Here is a 26,842-nt window from a genome sequence, read left to right on the forward strand (position 1 = left end):
CGCGATATGATGGTATATCACACATTGAAATGTAATAGCACTGAATAGCAGTGAAGTCCAGATATTGCTAAGTGCAAAGATCATTAATTAGATAAAGAGTGTTTAGCACAAAAATCTACCATTCTCCAATGACCTCTGGACTACAGTGTCACATGGGAAAACCAAATCTTCTAGACTGCATTCCACATCTGGTGCTGCTTTGATTGATGAACAGAGGCTGTTGTAGTCTGCTATGTATGTCCATTTTAATTGCCTAAGGAGAATCTGCTCCAAAAGAATGAAGTAACTTAAACCAGCTAGCTTCATGTTCATCTTATAAGGAGCAGAGTGCCTCAACAACAACCCAATAACAACAACAGCAAATGGTTCCAGATTTAACTGTTAACTAATATAAAACCAATACATTATGTGGAAGTTCTTTAAACTTTAAAAAGGTGCTTGACACTCCTGAGTCTTTACAAAAACATCCATATTTATATTCTTCAGGAAACCAAAGGTGTTCATTTCTATGTCATCTCTACAAAGAACCGCTTTTGACCTTTATTTTTAAGAGTGTGGTTGTGAAGGTGCACTACAGTTATAAGCAAGTCTTTTTAATAATAAATACATTTTTCTCTGCTAAAAACTGGCTGGTGTACATTAACCTGCATTGTGGTACACATATTGAGTTGAAACTGAGAGGAGAGGAACAATGAGAGTCTGTGAGAATCTAATTAACAGCTGGAACAGAGGGAAGGAAAAAACTGTTTACTCTGTCCAGAACCACAGACATAGGGCAACTAGACCAGCCTACTGAGAAAGAGAGAGAGAGAACAAGAAAGAGACAGAACTGAGAGAGAGACAAATCAAAATTATGGCTGTGGTGGTTAGAGACTGACTTGGAGTGTATCAACAGACTACTGCCATGTTTGTGAGAGCTTGAATCTTGTTTATTTGCCATTTTGAAGGAAAAAGGACCCAAGAAGGAGTGCTTAACAGGTATGACACCAGTTTCTGGATAGCTACAATTCATACTGTATTGTTTTTGCTTGCTTTATGGGTGTAACATCAAAAGGATTATCTCAGGACAAGGATTTTCCAGGTCTAGTCCATTACCCAACATAATTCCAATTATGTAGTTGAATAACCAAGTCTTTTTTGAGGTAACTCAGATGTACTGGAGCACTAAAAACAATAAACTGCTCCCAAGGAAATTCACAGCTGGATCTGAACATCCTTGTTTTATGTTACAAGTTAAAACTAGTGCTGGGTGATATGCTGTGTATTAAATTCGGTGTTGTGCAATTACACAGGCTGTCCAAGACCTGATAGTTAACTGAATTTCATGCCATTAGCTAGGTGCTTCAGAACATTTTGAAAGAACAGCTGTAAATTCTAAACTATATTTAAAAAACATAGAAAGATTACATTTCCTTTCTGAAAATTTGGTTTGTGTGAAGTTGAATTTGATCAATATCGCCCAGCACCAGGCAAATGTTTGAAAATTTAGTTTTCACGTCTGACTTGAAGGGGTTTTAAAAATTCTCTTTTAGCCAGGGAGAGCTGTGCTCAAACATGAACTGCGTTACATTGATAATGGTGACTGCCAGTTTTCTCTCTTGGACTGCTGCCATTTTTCACCACAGCAAAAAAGGTAATCACCAGAATCAGCATGAGAAAATGCATTGGATTGTGGATGAATTTAACCAAATCCTATTCATTGTGTTTTTTTTAGACATACAATATCATGACATGCATTTATGTCTAAAAGTATCCAGACACCCTGTCTAATTACTTACTTAATTAATTTGATGAATGATTTCAGCTACTTTAAGGTGCATGCATTGCTGACACAGGTGTGTAATTGCACACGTACACACATACACACACAGACACACACAACTTGTATCATCTCCATGTGCAGCTCACGACCTTAATGTCACCATGTACAATGCCAAGTGCCAACTAAAGGGGTATACAGGACTGGGCTGTGGAGCAGTGAAAGAGTGTTAACTGGAGTGATGGTGCTCCATCCAATACCCGTGAGCTGGAGTGGAGATTAGTTTGTGACCCAGAACTGACTAATCATTCAACATCAGTGCCAGACTTCACTAATGCTCTTATGAATGAACACTGTGAAATCCTTGCAGCAATGTTCCTGCATCTAGTGGTAAAGCACAAGAGTAGAGACTGTTACTGTAGAAAAATTCCATATTAATGCTCCTGAATTTAGAACAAATGTTGTATAAGCAGGTCTCTTGACTTTTGGACTTATGGTATACCTTCAGGCACATCAAGATAATTTTTATAGTCATGTCAAATGCTTTCATGTTCACTCTTCAAAAAAATTTTCCAGGCAAAGAGAAGGCCCTCCAGTATCTTGTGGAGCCACCGGTGTATGCAGAGGTCACATCTCGAAGAGGCGAGAACGTTACCCTGCCTTGTGTACTGCGGATCAAACCTTCTCACTACAGAGTGAAATGGACAAAAGTTGACCCTCTTCATCGAGGAGTGGAAAATGTTGTTCTCATTACGAACGGCCATGCGGATAAACATTATGGCCCCCTGGGACCCAGAGCAAGGCTTCGCCGTGCGCATGCACTGGATATCTCTCTCCTTCTCTCTGGCCTACAGCTGGAGGATGATGGCCAATATCGATGCGAGGTCATCAACGGAATCGAAGATGAAAGCGTGGACATTACTCTCAGGATTGATGGTATGACATTGTTCCCGAACTCCAGTCCTGAATTGCACCTGCTCTATATAGTTTTCCTGCACCAGAGTCACATGTAAGAATGTTGGGTGGATTACTAACAAATACAATTCTAAATGCAATCAGTGATTGTGTAGGGCCAGGTTTCCCAAAAACAGCTTAGCACAAATATGATTCTTCTTCCTGATACTTGTTAAGGTGATCAGTTTTGAGAAGGTGTCATTAAATATGTGATTTTTTTGCTTAATTTTAAAAATTAACTAAATATATTAACATATATTAACAAGCAAATATGAGATGTTCACAATATCTTGATCAAATATTAATATTTTATTGGGACAACTACAGCCAGCTCCATAATTATTGGCACTCTTAGTAAAGATGGGTAAAAAGGTCATGAATAAAAGGCCTTCATGGCTAATGCTTCATTAAAATTAAGTAAGTCAGGACAATACTGTGGAGTAAGTGTGCAGTATGATGTGTTCCATGTTGGATGTAGTGATAGTATCCATACAGGTTGCTGTGGCTGTCAAATCCTGATCATAAAAATTTATTGCCATGTTGAGTTTGGTTCTAGCCCTGATATAAAAACCTTAGCCAGTTCAGACAAGTCACATTGGTAGTGTTTAAATACTAGAGATAGGTGTGTTGGAACAACGGTTATATATATATATATATGTATGTTATATATGCTGCAAAGGGCGCTTTTTATCAAAAATGTAATAGTTAATAGATTTGAAATATTTAACAGAAATCTGTGACAGCATGTAACAGCAAAATTAAAAAAAAAACTTTTTAAACTGCTTATATTTCAGGAGTTGTGTTTCCCTATCAGAGCAGCAGTGGTCGGTACAAACTGTCCTATATTGAAGCTAAAGAGGCCTGTAGAGAGCAGGATGGCACACTGGCAACATACAAACAGCTCTACAGGGGTGAGTAGCAGTATTTAGCAAACATGAAACTGCTAATATTCTGTATTTACATTCAATTTACCTTTCATATTTATGTTCAAAACACAAGCTTAGACTACTTCCTGTTGTCTATTTTGTCCTTTTTTCTGTGTACTTCTGCAATTGCTCTATTGTATGGCAGGTCTTTCTTAGCCAATTACCATTTCTATTCTATATTTAGCATGGACAGAAGGTCTGGACTGGTGTAATGCTGGATGGCTAAATGATGGCACAGTCCATTATCCAATCCTGGACCCACGACCAGCCTGCGGAGGAGATCTTCCTCCAGGGATCCGCAGCTATGGACCAAAAGACCGGACACAGGAGCATTATGATGCCTTCTGCTTCACTTCTACCACTGAAGGTCAGCAGATGAATTGGCAGTGATAACAGTGTATTGAAACTGAGAAGGCCTTTAATATTATCACAGTACCCACAATGCTGCAGTTTATTATTTCACCAACACACATGGTTCAGGTATAAAGAAAGGCTTGAAGATAATTTAATATCACAAAGATATTAGAGCAGGGAAAACAGCAGTGCCTCAACCTCCCAGTGAAGTTAAAAAAAAAACAAAACGCAGATGTACTTTGCACCGCAATGATTTTAGCATCTCTGCAGTCAAGGTGAACAGCTGCAGTAGTTTTATATGTTATTGTTTACACTGTGATGATTCTGAGAAACTGGGCATGGCAACAGTCCAGACAAGAGGGATGGTGGGCTCAGTAATGGAGAGAAGAAAAACAATCCCCTGTTGTTTAAGCACATAGGAGTGAGTCTGTTAGAGAGAAAAAGACTGTTTCTGTGACATTTGAGCTCCTACCATGTCTATGCAAAATTGGCAGCTTCAAATGTCATCTTCATGCTCCAATGGAAGCACCTGACCTACTAATAACAGAGAACATTGTTGTTTTCTTTATATTTCCACTATTTATGGATTATTGTCTGAAAATATGTCTAAAACCTACACAAGAAGTAATTTCATTCCATGCAGTAGATTCCCTATTGTGTTGTTTGAAATGAGAATTATTTTTTGATGATTGTGTTACATTAAATACTTTAGAATGTATTGTAATAGAACTTGTATGTTTGTAGATTAATGGGAGATCAGCCAAAGTTTTATAATCCCAAAAGTGACTGTCCAGGGATCCTAGCTAGACATGCTGACCTGTGCTTCAGTGAACTGTGCAATGTACTAAGCTTCACATTGAAGTTTAAACTGGCATCAAATGGTACAAGAGACATTGAACGACCATGGTAGAATTAGCTAGAACCTAGTATCATTTTACCAAAATACTTAGGTCTTTATGTTCACTTTATAGTGAATTATACCCTTTCTTATTTATTGAAGCAGTGTCAACAAATAAGAAAAGGGCTGTGTATTAAAATATGTGTAACTTCTCTTTACAGTTAAAATTTTGTACTAAACAATATTAAGACCAAACTTAGCTCTCCTGTATATTTGATTCTTATACAGGTGTGGTATTCTATGTCCCTGGGCCACTGGATTTTTCTGAAGCAGTGCATGCATGTAGGGAGAAAGGAGCTAACCTTGCCCGTGTGGGACAGCTCTACTCCTCCTGGATGTTTCTAGGGCTGGACCGATGCGATGGAGGCTGGCTACAGGATGGTAGTGTACGTTTCCCAATCAGGACCCCAAGGGAACACTGTGGTGGAATTCCAGAACCTGGGGTCCACAGTTTTGGATTCCCAAGCAAAAGCTTACGTCTTTATGGGGCATACTGCTACAGGTAAATTACCTACATCATTAGCTCTTATTGGAACAGAACACAAGGCTAAACATTATTGATAGTATTGATCTGGAAAGCTGGAATTAATATAGTAATAATAGTTACACAAGGAGAATGGTGTGGAGATGAGCCCAGCAGTTTTCCAGTTAAGTATCAATCTGATATTTTCAGCACTGATACGGATAATTACTTTGGTCTTATATTTTGTAAAAACCTTTAACTTGTGTTTTATAGAGGGAATTCATACTGGGTGAATGATAACTAATGTGTTATTAATGTGCACTCTTAAATAATCTGAAAGATAACTATGCTTGTAAATTATTATCAGATCTTCTTGTTTCCTATCTGGATGATGTTTTGTTATGTACATGATCTAACACTTGTACAATGTGTAATGCTCTTTACTAATTTTCAATGCTTATAATATGCCTGTGGATTTACTAAAAAAAAAAAAAAAAAAAAAAAGTACACTTACTTCCAGGTAAAAATAAGAAGAAAAACATTGTATCATTGCTGCTGTTAGTAAAAGGGCTGTTTTATTTATTTATTACTTTTTTATGAAACCCCAGAACAAACACAGCATCGTATATGTTGTAACAGTATGGCACCATGTACCAGATGGCACCTTATGGCTTGATTTTTTTTTCTAACATTGTAATAAAATACTACAAGATGAATAAAAATATCTATGATGGTGTCAGTGATGCAAATCTTTGTAGTGCTCATTTTCCTCACTCCTGGCAATTGCTTCAAAACTATGAGTAAATATTTCCAAGTAGTGGGTGGGGGGAGGGGGGGGGATCAAGCCACAAAGTAAATTACCATGAAAGATTGGTTTACAAAATAAGTACAGTGCTTCACAAATCTCCAAGTCATATCGTTTGGACTTTTAAGTGTTAGTAACACATTCACTTACCTATGTTTCACAGCCAATTAGATTCAAGAATATACATCCAAGATTTTATTTAGTTTTGAAATCCTTCTTAATTAAAATTAGATTGGTGCTGCTTTCCTCTCAGTTTGCGAGGCACTTTTTATCATGTGTTATGACTGTGTTATGATGAGTGATTTTGAGTAGAGTTAAATGAAGTACTCAAGTAAATTTATGAGGAACTGTGAAACAATGAGAAGTTACATGCCATTAGCATAAGCTAAAATATCTGAATGCTGAACCAGGAAAAATGCTACTAAAAAGCAGAATGACTAAACAAATTTTGGATTTCAGTCTGTAAAAATAGTTATTACTCAGGATGTTAGTTAGTAGGAATTTCAGTAAGAAATGACCATTCCCTAGAGCAAGTCAGAGACCTGAAAAACTGAGCACCAAATTACATGAAAAGCTTGTGTTTCACAGCCAGGCACAAATTAATGCAGACTTCATATTTCAACTACATTTATACCAACTAACTGAAGCTAATAATTCTTGTTGACTTATTATAGGCTTAAAGCTCTAATAAGGAACTCCTGCAACTGTCAGGCTGGTTTTTGGTAGTGTGACGAGAGAACAATGGTACAATATTTGAAAAGCAATGTTATCTATTAGACGTTTAGTCTAAAACAGCCTAAACTGGTTCTCTTTAAAGGTATCCTGCATGGCTGAGGAGCACAAGCTCTATTGTGTACAAATGTGTGAATGGTGACTGCTGAAGTGTACTATTAGCCCAGTTTTCACTGCTGGCCTTAAGCCAAGACAGCCAGGGTCTACCAATACTAATGCCTTGGCTTAAGTGAGACATAGACATGTAGCCCACAGACTTTACTGGGCCAAACATGGCTAAAGGCATGGTTTGGTGTACAGGAGTTCTGATGATGTTACCTTTTAAGGGGAGCTTCAAGCATGGGGTTGAAAGCATCTGGTCAGTCTTGGCTCACACTGGCATGCTCTTGTCTGTCATAATCTGCCTTCTGAGACATCATGGCACTAATAGACACTCTCACTGGGATGGAATGAAGTTGTTATAAGACAGCGGCATCAGTTTATTTCAGACCAGCTGAGGTTTAAAATTATTTGCTCTATTATTTTGTCATTTTCAGTTGTGCTTTAATGTCTACTGCCAGTGTTTGGGAATTGTGCTGCTCTGTGTTTCCTTACTGGTTATGTTTTTGGGTCGTAGAATTACAAAATAAGTAATTCAGTGTCACACTGTAAGAGCAAAATGTGCTTGAAAGAAGCTGCTGAGTGGAGTGGAAGACTGGAAGTGTGATGTGAAAATGGCTCTTCATGTAAAACACTACGGTAAGCATGATGATTGATGGAAGTCTCTTGAATAAAAAGGATGGGCAGAAGAGTAAATGAAGAAGTGCTAGTTGGTCTAAAGGCTCCACCAATGTGATGTTGCTTTTTCTGTGGCTGTATCTTCTATGTGTACTTGTTCCTGGTCCTGAGGAGTGTGCAGTGTGACCTGATCTCCATTTGACTTGTTTCTGGTTTCAGCTGGTTCTGTTGATGACAAAATGCACACAGTGTCAACACTACTGCACGGACCTAACAGTGCTAACCTTTATGTCCACATAATATACAGATCTTTTATTTGCATATTATAATTTTCTCATGTCCATACATAATCCATGACATTAGTGGTCAAAAGATGAACGTTAATGCAAGTGAAATATTATTCCTTACTTGGTGTACAGGTAATCTGTGGTTCCTCCCACTGCCCACTGCTTTGGCATGTGATAATGGGGTTGTACCTCTGAATGAAGCCCTTCTCGCAGTAGAAACGCACCTGAGCATTGGCCTCATACCGCAGGCGCTGCCGACCGAACAGCTTAGCATTCAAGACAAAAGGGGGCTGACCACAGAAAGCTGAGAAAAGATAAACAGGGCTGCGCTAAAATGTGAGCATCTCTAAGTGAACAACAAAGGACAGCTATATAGCCAAACAAATCTTAATGTTTAGAAAGCTATAACTTTGACTCCCATTTTTGAAGTCCCCTTATAGAAAGCAATCTGTACACCTCCACTAGCAGGAAAACTCACCAATGCCCTTCTTACAGGTGTAGGACAGATGATAGTTACAGGGCACATCACTCCAGCGTCCATCATCATGCCATACCATCACCACACAGTCCTCTCCTGACAGGAAATAACTATCAGGCTGGTCACGATACCAGTTCTCATACAGCTAGAAGAGAGGAAAGTAAATAGTAAAATCATTCTCTAGGGTTTACAAGAGTAATTATTACATTTTTACATGGATATCATTATACAGATGGGTTGAAAACCAATAGCCAATGGATGATTAAAAATTCATGCACTTTTGGCAAACTTTTTCCACTCGTGGCACAATAAAGGGCAGCCAATCACAACAGAGGTCATTTACTTTTACATCATCATCATCGTTGTTAACCGCTTAATCCAGAAAGGGTCGTGGTACCAGTTAGGAAAGCAGAGAATCCCAGATGACCTGTTCCCCGCAACTTCCTCCAGCTCATTCCCAGGGACCCCAAGCCGCTCCCAGGCCAATTTGGAGATGTAATCCCTTCAGTGGGTCCTAGGAAGACCCCGGGGTCTTATCCCGGTAGGCCATGCCTGGTACACCCCCACCGTGAGGCGTCCAGGGGGCATCCGAATCAGATGCCCGAACCACCTCAGCTGGCTTCTCTCAATGTGGAGGAGTAGCAGCTCTACTCTGAGCTCCTCCCAGCTGACCGAGCTCCTCACCCTATCAAATAGAGTGTAGCCCACCACCCTGCGAAGAAAGCTAATTTCCACCGCTTGTATTCGCGTTTTCATTCTTTCGGTCATTACCCACAGCTCATGACTCTAGATGAGGTTTGGGACGTAGACCAACCGGTAAACAGAGTGCTTTGCCTTATGGCTCAGCTCCCTTTTCACCACTACAGTCCGGTACAGTGACCACATTACTACTGCTGCCTGTCCCCGCCTGTGGCCAATCGCACAATCCCTCTTCCAATCACTCGTGAACAAAACCCCGAGATACTTAATCTCCTCCACCTGGGGCAAGTCCTTTCCCCTTACCTGGAGTGGGCATACCATCCACCTACCAACCACTTCACACTCAGCTACAAACTGCTCCATTGGGCACTGGAGGCATCTATGTGATTCAGCCAAAAGAACAACATCGTCTGCAAATAGTAGAGACGCCACCCTCTTGGCAGCTAATGCCCTCCTGACCTAGGCTACGCCTTGACACCCTGTCTATGAATATCACGAACAGGAGTGGAGACAGGGCGCAACCCTGCCTGACCCCAGTGCTAACAGTGAAAGGGTCCGACTTCATGCTGAGTATACGAACACAGCTCTCACTCTGGGAGTACAGAGATCGAATGGCCTGGAGCCCCGATACCCCATACTCCTGGGGGACCCCCCACAAGATATATCGGGGAAGTCAGTTGTAAGCCTTCTCCAAATCCATAAAACACATGGGGCAAACTCCCATGCCCCCTCAACAATCCACGAGAGGGTGAAAAGCTGGTCCATTGTTCCACAGCTGGGACGAAATCCACATTGTTCCTCCTCAATCTGAGGTTCAACTATCGGTCGGAGTCTCCTTTCCAGCACCTTGGCATAGACTTTTCCAGGGAGGCTGAGCAGTGTGATACCCCAATAGTTGGCACACACCCTCTGGTCCCCTTTTTTAAAAATGGGGACCACCACCCTGGTCTGCCAATCCAAGAGTACTGTTCCTGGGGTTCATGCAATATTGCAGAGGCGCGTCAGCCATGACAGCCCCACAATATCCAGAGCCTTAAGCATCTCCGGACGAATCTCATCCACCCCCGGTGCCTTGCCACTGAAGAGCTTGCCAACTACCTCAGTGACCTCCACCAGGGAAATGGAACTTGACACGCCAGAGGCCTGACTCCTGTGAGGGAGATATGTCTCCCGGATTAAGGAGTTCTTCAAAGTGCTCCTTCCACCGACCAACAATATCCTCATTTGAAGTCAGAGTTTCTTCAATCTTGCAAAATACAGGTTGGGCGCAGCCACACCGACCACTCCTGAGTCGCCGGACAGTTGTCCAGAACCTCCTTGAAGCCGACCGAAAGTCTTTTTCCATGACTTCACCAAACTCCTCCCACACCCTGGATTTTGCTTCTGCCACTGTTGCGGCTGCCACCTTTTTCGCCCGTTGGTACCTCTCAGCTAAGTCAGGAGTCATTTGGGCCATCCAGTCCCTAAAGGACTCTTTCTTCAGCTTGACGGCCTCCCTCACCACTGGTATTCTTGTTCTTGGGTTACCACCCCGATAGGCATCCACAAGCTTTTGGCGACAGCTATGCCCGGCAGCTTCCACAATGGAGGTTTTGAACAGGGTCCATTCAGACTCCATGTCCCCTACCTCCCCTGGGACATGAGAAAAGCTCTCCTAGGGGTGGGAGTTGAAATCATTCCGAACAGGGGTCTCCGACAGCACACCCTCACTATTCATTTGGGCCTACCGGGTCTGACCATCATTTTTCCTTGCTATCTGATCCAACTCACCACCAGATGGTGATCAGTTGACAGCTCAGCACCTCTCTGAGTGTCCAGAACATATGGTCCCAAGTCAGATGAAACAACATCAAAGTTGATTATTGACCTCTGACCCAAGAAGCTCTGGTACCATGTACACTTATGAACATCCTTGTGTTCAAACTTGGTGTTCGTTGTGGACAATCTATGCCTAGCACAGAAGTCCAATAACAATTCACCATTCGGGTTTAGATCAGGCGGGCCGTTCTTCCCAGTCACGCATCTCCAGGTCTCCGAGTCATTGCCAACATGAGCATTGAAGTCCCGCAGTAAGACTATGGAATCTGTAAGCGGGACCCTTTCCAGAACCCCGTCCACTCGCTCCAAGAAGGCCGAATACTCTGACCTGTTTTTTGGTGCGTAAACACACACAACAGTCAGAGTTTTCCTCTCTGTGATTTTAATTCGCATTGAGGCGACCCTCTCGTCCACTGGGACAAACTCCAACTACAAGGCCGCCAACTGGGGAATTGTGAGTATCCCCACTCCCGCCCGGTGCCTCTCACCCTGTGCAACCCCTGAGTAGGAGAGGGACCAACCCCTATCAAGGAGTTTGGTTCCAGAGCTGACACTGTGGGTGGAGGTGAGCCCAACTATATCTAGTTGGTACCTCTCAACCTCCCGCACAAGCTCTGCCCCATCCCCCCCTGCCTGTGCAGCACTGCACCGCTCCCCCATGCCTGATCAAATTCCATGTTTTGCGGACTTTTCTGGCAAAAATATGTTAATACATGTTTTACAGAGAACAAATGTCTACACATTTTAATGCACAATTTCTGTTAATTTATTTTTTAACATATTGGAAAAAATAAATAAAATATGGCTCTGTGCAAATGTTATAGCACATATTTTGTGTTATTCTAATATTTTAAAAACTTAAATTTCTAGAAAAATGCCATATTTATGTTTGTACCCATTATAAACTAAAAAAACATGTCATTTAACCAGGGTTATTCAAACTTTTGCATGCCACTCGATCAATCTGTAAAGCTCAGTAACAAAAACAGCCTGTTTAAATATAAGTGATAAAAAAAAGTTAGCAAAACGGCCAGAGAAGACTAAATTATGACCAATTTTGGTATGTAAAACCATACATATGTCATGTAGACCTCGGGGCAAAAATAAAACACAAGAAAAGTGTACGATATACGCCCTTTTAAGAAATTTTGCTTCATGCTTGTGTCATTGTAGTGCTATACTAAGGACTACTAATATTTACATTTCTCAAGGTACTTTTGACTATGACAGAGTTCTTGACTAGGTGTTCGTCACAAAAACACAAGCTCACACTAATACGATGCATGCTTGAATACATGAGACAGCATGTAGTAATCGCTCTAGGTGAAAAATTACTTAATCTACAGATTAACCAGATTGACCAGCCCTACAAGCACTGTTGCCACAACAGAACCCTCACTGTAATAAAAGACGTTACTCTCTCCGGACACATACCACTACCCTTCTGCAAGTAGGAAGGAAGTACAAAATTATCTATACAAATAATTTGTCTGCATCTTTAACAAGCAGAAGTGATTTACGGTCTTATTCTCACTGATAATATCTTGTAGATAATCTGCAACAACACCACTGAGCATCTCTGTTACCATTTTGTTTGCAAGTATATCTTTGTATACTGTAAATACGTCTGCTGTATATTGTAGTTTTTAGTGTTTTGGAAACAAGATACCACAGGCTGACCTCAGTGGTTGTGTAAATACATTGTGCTACAAGTTCTTAAGAAAGCTGATAGTGTGAATGATTACATTTACTAGCTGTAGAATTTTTAGACATGACATTTCTTAAAACATCAAGCCAAGAAGGTTTAATTCAATAAAAGATAAAATAAGGTGTTAATATGGGTAAGTATGGGATAGATATACTGACTCTAAAAGAGACAAACAAAATGTAAATCATAAACATGATTTGGCTTGAAGACCCACAAGCTTAACAACTCATTACATTCCCTGAGAAGGAACTGCTTAGAAAAGAAACTGACAACCTGTTCCTTCTTGGGTTGCTGGAGGCTACACCAGAGACTATACGAAAAAACAGTTTAGCAACACTGATGTTTTTAGGAGTCATTATTCCTGCTCTTATTCCAGAGCCCTGTACTCAGTGGCTATTAACAACCAGCTGTAGATGAGTGTAATGTGTGGCCTGTACAAAGCATACCAGTGGGTTGCCATCAGACCAGCGGAAATCACCCTCAATAGTCCTGTCATTGAGACCAGTCCATTGGTACTCCCTGTACTTATCTGTAGAAAGAAACTTGGATGTAAGTCAGAGACATAAAATGCCTGATTACCATCACACTTACAGACCAAAACATTGCCTTCAAACCAGGCTTCAAAATGCTTTTCAGGGAACATCAAGCACCATTTGTTGCTTGCAGACGCAATCATATTCTATATTTTCATATTAGTGCTTTTGATGTGTATATTGGTAAACAAGCAACTCTCAGTGAAATATAATATGTAATTAACTAACTGAAGTTTTTTCCATGGTTTGGTACTCATGAAAACTCATGAGCAGTATGCACATTCTTTGCTCCACTTTACAAATGATTCAAGTTAAAACAGTCTGGATTGCTCAGTACTTCCTACAATATGAAGGTAGTGTCCATGACAGTTTTCTGGATCAGTTAATCTGTGTTATATGTTAACATCAGGCAGAAATATAAATAAATTCATAATTTTGAATGACCTCTGTAAGCTTACTGTAATAATTTGTGATACAGTATGCAAATTGTAAAGTTTAAACCCTAATAGCATTCTAATTTTGTAGAATGTACCTGCAAAACAAGTCCACAATTTACAAAAGAAATAAACTTCCTCTACTCCTTCTTTGAAACCTTATCTTATTCATCAAACAAGAACAAGCAAAACCAGTTTTAGATCATTTGCATGCAGCAGCTTCTGTTAAGATCAGTTCAAATGTACCATTGATGAAATGTTGTTCCTCAGGTGACAGGACGGAGACCAGGTGACCTCCGCACATTCTACAGTGCTGCTCTGCCGCCTCCCAGCTCTGGCGCTTTGAGAAGTGCTTATAACAGTTTCCTTGGAACTTTTCCCAGCCTGGTTCACACCGCTCTAAATCTAAACAAAAAGTAGCATGTGGAAAAGAGGGACACATTAAAACTTGTAAATGTCAGAATTCAAAAGCTCAAACATCATTCATTTCATTATCCTTCCTCTTATAGATTGATCTCGTAGAGATCTGGGCCTAATCACAACGATATTTCAAAGACATGTCTAGCTTATTCTATCCATCTAAAGGTGAGTAAAAATGAGTGATATAAGTTCAGAGCACCACATTTGGTTGCTGGAAGAAGCAGTGTATCTCAATTGCCAATGCATCTGCAACTCACCTGTTTGGCAAAATTTTCCTCCATAGGTTGGTAGGCACAGGCATTTGACACCAGCACCGCTGTCTACACATGTGCCACCATTAGCACATGGGTTCTCAACACAGCCATCTAAAACACAAAATTTTCACTGCTGAGTGGCTGCTTGTGTAAGGAATGTGTACAAATTTAAGCTTGCACTGTACTAGTTTAACCTAAAATGCATATTCAATGATGAACTGGGCCTTCCCCACTAGGTGGAGCCATTATATAGCAAGAGAAAATGGCTGTGTTTGGAAAACTAAACTCAGTACTTGGGCAAAAAATGCATGTTAATCATGGTGGCTGTCGTTCCACTCACATATTGAGTTTTATGTTCAGGATAACACATTTAGCAATAATCTCGTCTCTCTTTCTACAAATAGGTACAACATTTACCCAAATGAAACAAACATAAAAAAATATAAAATGCTCAGGGAGACTAAAGTAGAAACAAATGTAGGCCATGTTGGATTAAACGAGCATCAACATTGCTTACATGAAGTGTATCAAAAAATGTACATGTTCTGTTTTGTGAGATTATTCCCTGGTATATATCTCAGAAGTAACTTTGAATAATTAGACTACATAATGAAATCATAAAACCATCTTAGAAATACTGGAATTAAGGGAAAAGAAAATGACGATCCTCCAGCAAAGATATGCCTTATCAAATGGTATATTTGATACCTGAGATGTCTGTTCTGACCATCACTCTCTGTGTTGTTCTGGTGGATAACGTAGTAGTGTGTGTTCTAGTTGTTACTTCATACTCTTCCTTGCTCTCTTTAGACTCTGTGGTGGTAGTCAGCACATGATCTTCACTGTCTGCCTTGCTTGTGTATGGGCTCTGGCCCTCCTCAGGTTCTTTACTAGTAGGAGCTGCTGTTGAATGAGACTCAGCTAGGGACTCAGCATTGTCTATGAGGAGTGGGGTGTCACCGCTGAACTCCACATCTTCCCGGGACTCCTGAGGTGGGGTGAGAGAGGCCAAAGTGTCCCAGCTAGGGGTTGGAGTCATAGCCGGAAGCAGCGTGACCTCTACTGTAGAAGGAGTTGTGCTGGACTGAGTCTCAGTATCAATATCAACAACATCTGTGTCATTAACATCTGTTGTGTTTAGAATCAGCAGGTGTGTGGAGTTGAAGGGTACAACAGGTGTTGTGTTAGGGTAGTTGAGGTCTGGGTACTGTGACACTGAAGGTCTTCCTCCAGAAGACTCTTCCTCTCCTGATGAGTCATCTTCATGGCTGCTGCCATCTTGGTTGGAGGTTGTCTCTGTGAGTGAAGCTGTGGTACTGTATAAGACATCAGGTGCTTCCCCAAGCCCCTCCTGCTTATCCTGCTTTACCTCCTGCTCTATGATGCTGAAGCCAGGTAGAGTGCTACTCTGTGGAATAACTGAAGTGGCCTCCACCTCCATAGCTTTCTGTGTATTGGATGTGTCCAACATGTGAGGTACAGGTGTGGTCAAGAGAGTCAGTATTAGGACATGGTCATGGTCCCCGGAACCGTCAAAAGACACTACTTCTATCTCATCTTGACGTGTAGGGGTTATGGTCACTGATGAATCATTATCATTTTCTTTATCAGCAAAACTGAAAAATACTAGGTTTTCTGCTGAGGTATGTCCTGCTTCCTGACCCATTACATCTACAGGAGCTAAAGTGCCTGTAACACCAGGGTGCTCATGACTGGATTTGAAACCTATCAGGGAGCAAAAACAAACAATTTCAACTGAACAAAATTCATCAAAAGGTTATTATTATAGCATTATGATAACTACAATATGTTAGAAGATTTGCCCTGATCTCAAACTGAAAATGACAAGCTTTAAAAAAAACACATTATTTTTATCTCTGCTTACTCTCTGTGGTGGTTTCAGGTGAGGAATTCCCTTTTCCATCTTCACTCATTATGACAAAGGGAGAAGACTTCTCTGTAGATGGTGTGATCACTTCATCTTCAGATCCCTCAGGGGTTACAAAAGAGGTGGTCTGTGTTGTGTAGTGTAGATTTTCATCCAGGCCTGGTGGCTCAGTAGTGTTTCCTGTGTATGTGTCTACTAAAGCTATTTGCTCACCCACAAAGGTTCCATTTTGATCATCAAGGTTGGTCTGTACTGCAGTTGTTTGTTCATCCACATGGCTTCCATCGTGATCATCAAGGTTGGTTTCAGGCATTTCCTGGAAATGTTTGGATCCTCCAATCTCCCGAAAGTTGGAAGGCAGCTCTAAGTTATCAGTTGTAGTTTCTGGCTTGCTCTCTGGATAGATTTTGTAGTCCACTCGCTCTCCTGGTTCCAGGTTTGTGTCTGGCATGGACTGATAATGTTTATGATTGTGACTCTTAACTTCATATATGGCTGTGCTATTCTCTGTATCTGAATCCTCTACTGGTATAGGGTAATTACGATTGGGCTGTAGGTGTATCTCTGGCACTGACTCCACATGAATGGGGTCGGTGAGTACTTCTTGCCAGGAGTTCTTCTGAGTTGACTCAGATTCCCATCCATATGTTGCTGGGGTGCTGAGACTTTTACTGTTGACAGTGGTAGTATAAACTTGTTCAAGTAGGGATGGTGTAGAATCTTGCTTATCTGCCTCCACTGTTGTCTGTTCACTGGAGATAGGGAAGGTCTCAACAGCCCCCTGAGCTTCATTTTCTTTATGTTGAGTCACATGACCCAGACTGAACTCCTCCTGAGGGTCAGTTAAAGATACAATGTCCTGGCCGATGTCTTCTGGCTCTGTAGTGAAGTAACCTACAGGGCTAACTGTGTGAGAATCAAGATTTCCTGTAGACAAAAATGGATTTGAGGCAGTATATAATGAATTTTCTGCAGCAAATAATTGCACAAAAAAATATGATCACGAGTGAGTACAATAAGTATGAATTTTAACAAAACATCCCTAGCAAAATAAAAACTGTTATATTTGTTACCTCTGAAGCAGTAGGCATCATGGCGAGTGTGAGGCTCTGGGAAGCCTGTTTGGTTGTTGTAACGATACACTGTCTTAACGCCAGGTTCAGAGCCCCCACATCGTTCTCGTGGGGTTATGATGGGATAGCGTACGCTGCCATCAGCTAGCCAGCCTGGGCTGCAGTGGTGAAGACCATCATTCCATGCAGCGTATAGTTGACTAGTGGAGGCTAACACAGCACCCTGCTGCTTGCAGTAGGCTTTAGCCTCAGCCAGTGTGAAGCGTTGTGGGGTGGACCCATGGAACACATCGCCTGATCAAAAAAAGTCTTAAATTAGAATTTTAAAATTATCGAAATAAATTACATGACACCACACTTATATTTACGGCTTGTCTATTAAAGGGAATAAATGTAATAACAAAAGAGGTACATTTACCATTGATGTTCTCTATATAGCAATACACATCAAAAAGCTCATCAGGATCCATCATGCCATAGTTTCGGACCCCTGGCAGACCATCCATGTCTCCAAAACAGCCCTCACGAGGCATCTGGATAGGGTATCTGAAAGAGATTTTTGTTAAAATTAATTTGAAACCAAATCTTAAATTATTTTAATATTTAATGTACAATGTTTCTTCAAGAAATTAATAACAATAATTGACAGATATTCCTTTTGAATATTGCTTAAATATTATACATTTACTAACAGCAGCAAGACCTAATAACAACCAGTTGAAGAGCTAAATTAATTACTATGTGTTAATACTCTCACCTGACAGAGCCATCTGCTAACCACCCAGCGTCACACTGCTCATATCCACTGTTGTATGCAGCCAGAAGCTGTTCTGGAGTGGCAATCTGAGCCCCAATGTCCTCACACGCGTCCTTGGCATCATCAAATGAGAAAGCGTAGCGGCTGGAGGCATGCCGATAGTGAAATACCACACCTGAGGACATTCAGTACATAAGAACAGCTACAGTACCAGCTGTAGAATATACAGTACAACTCACAAATGCTTTCTAATTCTAGCATTACCGATTACCATGTTAACGTAAAGAGATTTTATTACAAGTAATTTTTGATCATCTATATTGTTTAACTCATTATGAAACATATTGAAACATTCAATTAGTCAAGGAACCAATAAGATTTGTAGGGTTTTTTTTTTTGGCTGAAAGGTGCTATGTAATAATAACCTTTCACTTTGATCTGAGCCAGGTCATGAGCATCCTCCAGGCCCTGCTGGACCTCACAGCGGTAGAATCCCGTATCACTGTGCCTTAGGCCGTCCAGTTCGAGAGTGAGGTCAGACGGAGATGAGTCATAGTTTGGAAGTGAGGCCCGACCTTTATAAAGCTCATTGACCTTCACTCTCTCCCCTCGGGCCACCAGGATTTCAGTCTCTCGTCCAGATGAGAGAATGCTCCACTTCACTCTCGGAATAGTGAGCGCGGCATGCCGGCCCGTTGATGACAGAGTTGGTAAAGGCTGTGACAGGGACACCAGGCATGGCAGAGTCAGGGAGCCTCCCAAAATGGCTGACACAGGTGGGGTGCCAGGGATGGTAACTTGCAAGTGGCTGGTTTCATCTGAGTAAAATATATGACTTGAGGTGTGATACAATATAAATGAGGGTGGTAATCTGATAATTCTATAACTGAACAAGACTTTTGTGAGTTCTCCATAAAATTTAATTTACCAGTGGTAAAATAGCCTACAAAAGCAAAAAAAGTGAGAAGTGTTCACTTTCGTTGAGATATTTTTGCTGAAGGCCATTTCAAGTCAGGCCACATTACTGTAAGAGAACTAGCAAATAAGTAGCCAACAAATGAAACTCCTCAGCTCTGCCTTTGGGTTTCTTACCTACACAGTTTCTGTGAGGAACCTTAAATGTATAGAACGATCTCTGGGGACACACAGCAGTAAAATACTGAAAGGCCTTGCATGCCCTGTGTGTCAAGTCTCATTAATCATGTCCTGAGAGTAAGTAAGTGAAGGTGACTCACCTGCTGTTGGTCTGGGGACAGCAGAGGACGGCAGGACAAATGAACAGATGGCACACAGCAACAGAGACAAGAACATCACTGATCTGAGGAGGGCACAGGGAGCAAGAATAGAGAATAGAAAGGCTAAAGTGAACAATTTTGACAGGCAAAGTAAGGACAATTGCCTACTGTTAAAGACAACTAAGGATACCATTTTGCCAAAGGTGTAAAACGACAAAAATGAGAAAAATATGCAAATATGTTGATCTGCTGAGCCTTTACTGAACACACAAGAGTGTCTTTACATGCATATATATATATATATATATATATATATATATATATATATATATATATATATATGCATGTAAAAGGATTTGTGTTAAAGAGAGAAAAAAATAGCTAAAGACAGTAAAAGAGAAAGAGAAAGAAGCAGCTAAATATGTCTTCTTTGTCATTTTACTCTTGCCAGATTGGCAGAATTTGTGATCTTGTTCTCTTATACATAATGAACTTTGATTGGATAGTTTAAAACAACTGAACAAGAATACTTATTATTAACATTGATGTGTTCAGAGTTATGCCATTTAAGGAAGAAGAATGACTGCAGAATACCATAAAGACAACGGGCAAGTCATGAACTAGCTCATGTAAAGCTCTTCAGAAGTCTTTCACAGTAGACCTCTTCTTACAGGGTGTGGTCCTGCATTATGCGTGCGGATTCTGCAATGTTATAATTTTTGTTGTATCCTTTTATTTGTTTTGCTTAGCTTTCAATGCAATTGCGTCCACAGATTTCATTTGTGGTTTCACATTTGAGTTTGACTTTTGACTCAGCGGTTGAGGATTGCTGAATAGGGGATCTGGCAACCCTGTGTGCACTCCAGCTGGCATGAGCCAAAACTCAGTATGCTCTGGGAGCTCTGGGGTGTGCTCAGAATTCTGATGATGCAACAAACTACCAATCTGTCCTTAACTATTAAACATATTGTATTGCATATATATATAAATATTTTTTCAGTTCTTTGCTGAACTTTTACAAATGCATGTTTACATTGGTATTTTGATATAATACACAGCTAACTGAGTAAAGGGAACATTTTAATCAGACTTCGTCAGTCTCTAAGAAAGAGTGGAAGAAATAAATAAAGAGGACCACCTGCTAAATGCATTGCACTGATGTTTGTAAAGAGTGAATGAACTGCATAGTCATGCCACATGAAAAGTACTTAGAAAGCCAGACATGACAAAGGTAGACACATATTTTCAGCAACTTTGGTGAATTATAAATGTCTGCAGCATGTGTTTGTGTTATTTGTTCAATTAAGTATGTTAAGGAATTCAAATAAGTTCAGTTTATTACATTCTGTAAATGATACAAGGCATTTAATTGGGGTGTCTTGTCTTAGCGTTTGAAATATGTACATAAATACGTAGATGATTAAATGTGTCTGCATTTTTACTTTCATATATGAGGTCAGTCAGTTTAGGCTTACACCATATTATACACATAATTTACCAAAACTAAGGTTGACTCTAGGTGTGACTGTATAATTACAGAAGTCTAATCTGTCGTCCTCCTCTCTTTCTCTGCTTTTCTTTCAAAACCAAGAGTCTGAAATTAAAGACTTTAGAAAATCTACTAGTGTGGGATATTATAATCTAATAGTGCCCATGGACACTACATTAAAGTTCAATTGAACAACTTGAGTTTTAATATAGGAAAGAGAGAGGGATCTTTGGGGATAGTGAGGTAAGATGGACTAAATAATTGATCGACTACACTGCTAGTGTGGGGTTTGTGTCAACATAGTGTACTGAATGCCAAACTATTTTCTATTTTAACATAGTGGGCCTTTCATCTTTAATGGTTTAATAGTCTGTGTTCTTGAACCAGGAAGAACATTTAAGCATTTCGCCTTACTGACATGTTTCTTTTTGAAAATGTTCCTGAGCTGCAAATCATTCAACTTTCAAACATCTGCACTCCACCTATCCTATTTTAAATATTTCAAAATGGTTGAAAGTCTAACTTAAAATACAAAATGCAGCAATATTCTTTGATGCCATGTAGCTTTGGTAGAAGAAAGTTTTTTTTTTTTTTTTAAAACCACAAATCCTAGATTTTATCCTGACTTTTATGCTCTCAATTACAGAACAGGACCTTCCCACAGACATGACCCATAAAGAATTTGCATCCAGGGATCTAAGAAGCGGTTTACTGTAAGTACAAGACAGAAAGTACAAAGCCCAAAGAAATCCACTCTATGGACACGAAAGCCTCAGGCACACAAGAGCAGGAGCTCCTGACATCACTGTGCTCTTCACAAAGACAGGATAAATGAGGTCAGGGGAGTGGGGGAGTGGAAGACAGGGAGAGAGAGAGGGACTGGATGTCTGGGAGTGATGGAAACTGGCATTAACTATGTGAAAAGAGAGAAAGTGCAGTGCTGAGCAGAAAATCACTGGGTGTGTTATGGGCGTCCTAACCAGGGTGAATCTTGGACTTAATGCCCAGCTTGGATTTGAGAGGAAATTAGAGAGGCACTCGTAATTTTCAGTGGCAGTTTCCAGAAAACCTTTGAGAAAATGGAGGAAACCTAAATGATGGGAGAGACTCAGCAGGGAACACCTAAACTTGCAATCAAGCTGCCAGCTCTCTGTGCCATTTATCTCAATTTCTCTCCCCAGGAATTCACCGCCTCCTCTGTCTCTCTTTCTCCCTCTCTGTCTGTCCAGCATTTATAAGATGGTCTGGCTGTTGTTAATTGTTAATGAGAGTTTTTAGGCAGTCAGCTTTGATCTGCGTTTCTGTTTCCTGAAAGCCACTCTTCCCCCAGTGGCTCTACAGCCATGACCACATTTCCATAATCCAAAAGAAAAAAAAAACAGGCTGCTTGCTCGGAGGGCAAGCGGGGAAGACGCAGCCCAGCAACCTCAGGAGTGCTTAAGCAGGCATCGTGGCCAAGGCCCTGCTGTCTGGAATACAGAATGACTTTGGGAAATGGCACAGGCTAGGAGGGAGGTTGGGCCTTCTTGAGGGACGCCAGATCAGGGTCCTGTTAGGATGAAGAGAATAAGAAACAGGAAGGAGCTGCAGAAAGAAAGAAGAAGGAGGACAAGGGAGTGGTGTGCTATCCATCACACCAGATCCTACGCACTCAGTGCCTGCACTTTGCCCATGTGACAATCTCTCCACTCATCGTTGGCCTCATTTATTTACAAAATGAGATTTATGTGCCATGTGGAATATTATGGCTAGTTCATTTTCTCTCATTGGGCAGTTTAGAATGAGATATTATAAACTGCAGCACATGATTTTCCCCACATGCCATTATTACTGTGGAATGTAGCTTTGTCTACTGCTTTTCATCCATTCTTGCCATCAGCCTGGCCATGACCATCCTCTGCTCACTGCTCACAAAGCCCTGCCCACCACTTCTAACCTTGCATGACTCTGTCTGACTCGACCCATTGCCAGGAGCAACCAACACCCCATTTAGAAGAACAAACTGACCAGAACTCATGGAGAGATGAAGAATAAGGCTGTGGGAAAGATGTAGATTGAGACTGTGAGAGAGAAAGTTGATTGAGTGATATAGTAATCCCCTCTCACCCCTTTGGTGTGAGTAAAGGCTTGAGGCATTAGGCATAAAGACTGTGGTAGATTTGGGATTTTGTATCCTTCTCTGCAGCACAGAAAACTTGCAGCTCTAGTATAATCATGTACACAACCATTTAAACCCAAATGACTTATGTATGGGCCCACACAAGTTTCTCACACCATATTAGTTTTACAGTGGTTAATAGATCATTCACATTAATTACTCAATACATTGAGTGCATTTAGATTAAAAGACTTGTCATATACACTCTTCCCCCAAGATGGGTCAGACATCTCTTGTATGGGATGGCCTAAGTGTCTAGGATTTGTACTTGCACATTTTTCAGCAAATATTACAAGATGTATACATTTTAAATGCATAAACAGATCAAAATCTGTACAAAACTAGGAATACTGTCTAGTTTGAGTAAAACAACAGATGAGCTATTTTGCCTCAGGGCTTGCCTCAGGGCTTGAAGAATTGGGATATTTAAACACAAGGGTAAGGAAGTAATTATAGTTCACAGAGCTGGAATTAATTTAAATGAAAAAGGCCTAGACATACAAATAAACAAATATATAGTCATCAAAAATCGATGCCTATAAACTTGCTTTATTATCACTTGGAAATACAACATAACCAAACTATAATCTACCATTAGATTACAAAAAATGTTCAGCTTTGTTTAGCTCAGTGGGAATGATTGAGCTGCAGTCCTTGTCTAACATAAACAGGTAGTCACAAATCAGCTTCAGGACATATACAAAATGCACATATATACAAGTCTTTCTCTGAATATTTCAACAGTGCCTGTGTTGCCTTCTTTTTTTAGTCTACAAAAGAGTCATACCCCAGGTGCATAACTGCTGATTTCACCCCTACTGAAATCTGCAGTATATCCAGCAAAAAGTGCAAGGCCTTTACATTCAGGTGGAGTATACTATCAGACTGAGCAAAACTCTTCTGTATTCTGAGAGCTGAGCTGAGAATGTGTATCATAGCTGTATAGTGCAGCATTCTAAACAGCAACTTATGGCAGAGTTTAAAAACTGGATACAGCATAGTCAGAAAAACTGGAAAATCAGATATATCATCACAGAAGCTATTCCATCATTTCATACAGTTACATTTCAAATGTTTTCAAAAAGGAGCAAAATTATTATACCTATGTGGTAATAACAAGTGAGTGTCAATAAGATCCTTCTTCTGAGAAAGGCAGGATTCAATACTCTTTCAGGTGTTCAGGAATATGTAAATTTGCTTTGACTATTTTATAGGTATAGTTATGGTATTATGAACAGTATAGAGGATAACAGTCATAATGATATCATTGACAAATTCATGTGATTTTGCTTTAGAGAGCTGAACAGTCAACATAAGGAAACCGGGTTACAGTAAAATGTCAAAAACAGGTGTCTGCCCTCTAAAAGCTCTGTGCCTTTAACACTCAGCAAACCTGACAGGAGTTCAAACAGCCTACACATCGTCATAACACATAATCTACACATCATCATAACCCAAATGACTCCTGAAATCAAGTGAAAATACAAACATTAAGAGCCACTGAGGAAAGACAGAGACATGAGCAATTAATGGATAAAAACTTCACTGTAATTACAGAATTGTACCAACTATACACTGCTCCAAATTGTCTCATTTAATTCTAAAAAAAAAAATAGTGCATTAACACATCACCACTTACAAGCAATAAACAATAAATAACAAGTGCAGTCAGAGCTAATGCAAGATGAATAATGTACAGTGATGTTGATAAGAGTATTGAATTGTAAAAAAACTTGCATAAATTAAAAACAGCAAAATAATTAAACAGTAGTTATGCTTTATGGGTGGCCCATTAACATTGAAAACCTGCATCTGTCCAAAAAGACAAAACACCAAATCAGCTTTAAAACCCATTTTGACTGTCAACTAGGCATTTTTAATAAATAAAAGAAATGATACATACCGCATTCCAAAAAATCTGTTTTAAAATGATCTTCAGGCAGCCTGCTCTTTCTGTTCTTACCCCAGAAGTATAGTTTCCTTTAGAGCAATCACGAAAGAGGACAAACCTGTGGCCTGTCCGCAGGCAAAGAGGAAAGAAAGAGGGAGGCAGAGCGTGAGAGTGAAGAAGCAGGGTAGCAGAAAGAGAGAGAGAGAGAGAGAGAGAGAGAGAGAGAGAGAGAGAGGGGGGGAGAGAGAGGGAGAGAGAGGGGGAGAGAGAGGGAGAGAGAGACACACACAGAAAGACAGAGAGAGAGAGAGAGAGACACAGAGAGAGAGAGAGAGAGAGAGAGAGAGAGACAGAAAGACACAGAGAGAGAGAGAGAGAGAGAGAGCATGAGATAGAGCTTTCTGAACAGACTCCTTAAAAAAAAAGTGGTACAGGACTGCTGGTCATGCAGATGGAAATGTTTTAGTATTTCCAAAAGTAGGGACTGTTCAGGGAGATTGATTCCCGGAGGCTGGCAGGTGAGTTCATGCAACCACTGAAAGATGATTAATATGGAAATACTTACAGTAAGAAAGAGCATCTTCTGAGTTACCGGTATTGCTGATGAGAGCAGCATGTGAGGATCCTCCATTGCTCAAAGCATCATCTCCAGGTGCTGTTAAAGCATTTATGACGGGTCCTCTGAAATCTGTGGCATTGAAAACATTCTTGAACTCATTTAAACCTCATTGAAGTCATTTAAACCTGTAGGCACAGGTTTCTCAGTGACTTTGCTGTTACACAGTTACGCACATACTACAATCTTTATCTTTCCTCTTCTCACCACATGTGTAAGAGGCTCCACATTTAATTCTCAGTAGAATACTGGAGAACAGAACAAAAATCCCTTTTGTGTTTCCTCTGTGACTGAAGAAAGCTCTGTTTTCACATTGTAATTTGCAGATGTAGGCAAGCTCATGATGCAAGACAGTCAAATGTCCTAACCAGTTAGTTTCCAGTGAGTGCACTGAGCCAAGTGGTGGGAAAGCCAAGTGGTGGATGCTCCCTCTTGATTCTCCTACAGTGGGATGACTGTCCAGTAGGGAGCCAATCTGTCATGGTGTAGAACCACCACCAGGTTCCGAGACTTCAGCTAGATCCTGTTCAACACATCAGAGAGCCACTCTAGCAACCTATAAGATCCTTCCTGTTGACTGCTTAACTTGTGAAAGAGCCCGCATTTAAAATGAGGGGCACACAGCCAGTCTTCTGAGTTGAGAGACCTATCATGACAAAAGCTGTCATAAGCCCTTTTCTGCTGTATCCTTGCCTTTTCCTGGTGCTAGCAGGCAAAACTGTTGGCCACTAAAAGTCTTTCATATAGCTTGGTGGGGTACCTCACTCTGGGGGTGCCAGGGATTTCCGCCCAAGCACTAGGTTCTCAGGGGTGAAGAGGTCCTTCCCAAACATCAAAGCCACTAAGGAGCAGTTCATGGTCTCCTGAATGGTTCACCTGTTGGCCCACAATACTAAATGGAGGTGCTGGTTGCAGTCTCTTTGATGCTCAGCAGTCAGTGTAACCAACTAGACAGCCAGGGTGTGGTTAAACTGTTCTTTCAAAAGTCTGTCTGAGAATGAAAAGATGTGGTCTGGGTCTTCCTTACCCTAAGCAGTTGACAGACTTCTTAAAACACCAGTAGCTCACAGTCATGCTCCTAATTGCTATGGAGCAGAACATATATATCACAAGCTTTTCCACCACTGGTATAGCATTCAATCCCACTTGGAATAGAACACTTTCTCCTCAGGACTGAGGGAGAACAGTACTTCACAGTGGGGGTGACTGCCACACTCCAACCAACAGCAGACTACTTGAAGTGTGGAGTCTACCTGCTGCTCTCCTCTGAGTCTAGAGCCAGAAGGGACTCCTCCAGTGCTTCCTGGAGACACAACAGCAACAATTGTGTCCCTCTGTTCCAGCTGTGCACAGTTGCAACAGCTCTCCTCCTCACATGGGTGGTGAGACAGGGCATCTGTGTTGGTATGCCACTGCCCCACTCAGTGCTGTATCTTATTTAAATTAAGTTAAATTAATATTTTTTTCCAGTCACCTAGCCACTTGCTCATCTGGCT

The 26,842-nt window shown here is 40.7% G+C and overlaps 2 protein-coding genes across 2 annotated transcripts; one reads left to right on the forward strand and one right to left on the reverse strand.

Moving 5' to 3' along the window:
- The first annotated feature begins 749 nt into the window (after positions 1–749).
- Positions 750–5,893, forward strand: hapln2 (hyaluronan and proteoglycan link protein 2). Its single transcript, XM_017721680.2, has 6 exons — positions 750–978; positions 1,533–1,633; positions 2,336–2,695; positions 3,508–3,624; positions 3,824–4,006; positions 5,120–5,893. The coding sequence occupies exons 2-6, from the start codon at positions 1,555–1,557 to the stop codon at positions 5,395–5,397; spliced, it is 1,017 nt and encodes a 338-aa protein (XP_017577169.1). The 5' UTR covers positions 750–978; positions 1,533–1,554; the 3' UTR covers positions 5,398–5,893.
- Positions 5,894–5,898: 5 nt separating this feature from the next.
- On the reverse strand, positions 5,899–24,887 carry bcan (brevican). The gene is made up of 14 exons (XM_017721679.2): positions 24,743–24,887; positions 19,193–19,275; positions 18,383–18,775; positions 17,958–18,132; positions 17,619–17,746; positions 17,201–17,494; positions 16,125–17,054; positions 14,948–15,964; positions 14,243–14,350; positions 13,812–13,970; positions 13,045–13,127; positions 8,374–8,518; positions 8,017–8,199; positions 5,899–7,833 (listed from the first exon to the last, which is right to left on the reverse strand). The coding sequence occupies exons 1-14, from the start codon at positions 24,745–24,747 to the stop codon at positions 7,706–7,708; spliced, it is 3,831 nt and encodes a 1,276-aa protein (XP_017577168.1). The 5' UTR covers positions 24,748–24,887; the 3' UTR covers positions 5,899–7,705.
- Between the last annotated feature and the right edge of the window lie 1,955 nt (positions 24,888–26,842).

This window comes from Pygocentrus nattereri, chromosome 3 (assembly GCF_015220715.1).
Source record: "Pygocentrus nattereri isolate fPygNat1 chromosome 3, fPygNat1.pri, whole genome shotgun sequence".
NCBI classification, from domain to species: domain Eukaryota; kingdom Metazoa; phylum Chordata; class Actinopteri; order Characiformes; family Serrasalmidae; genus Pygocentrus; species Pygocentrus nattereri.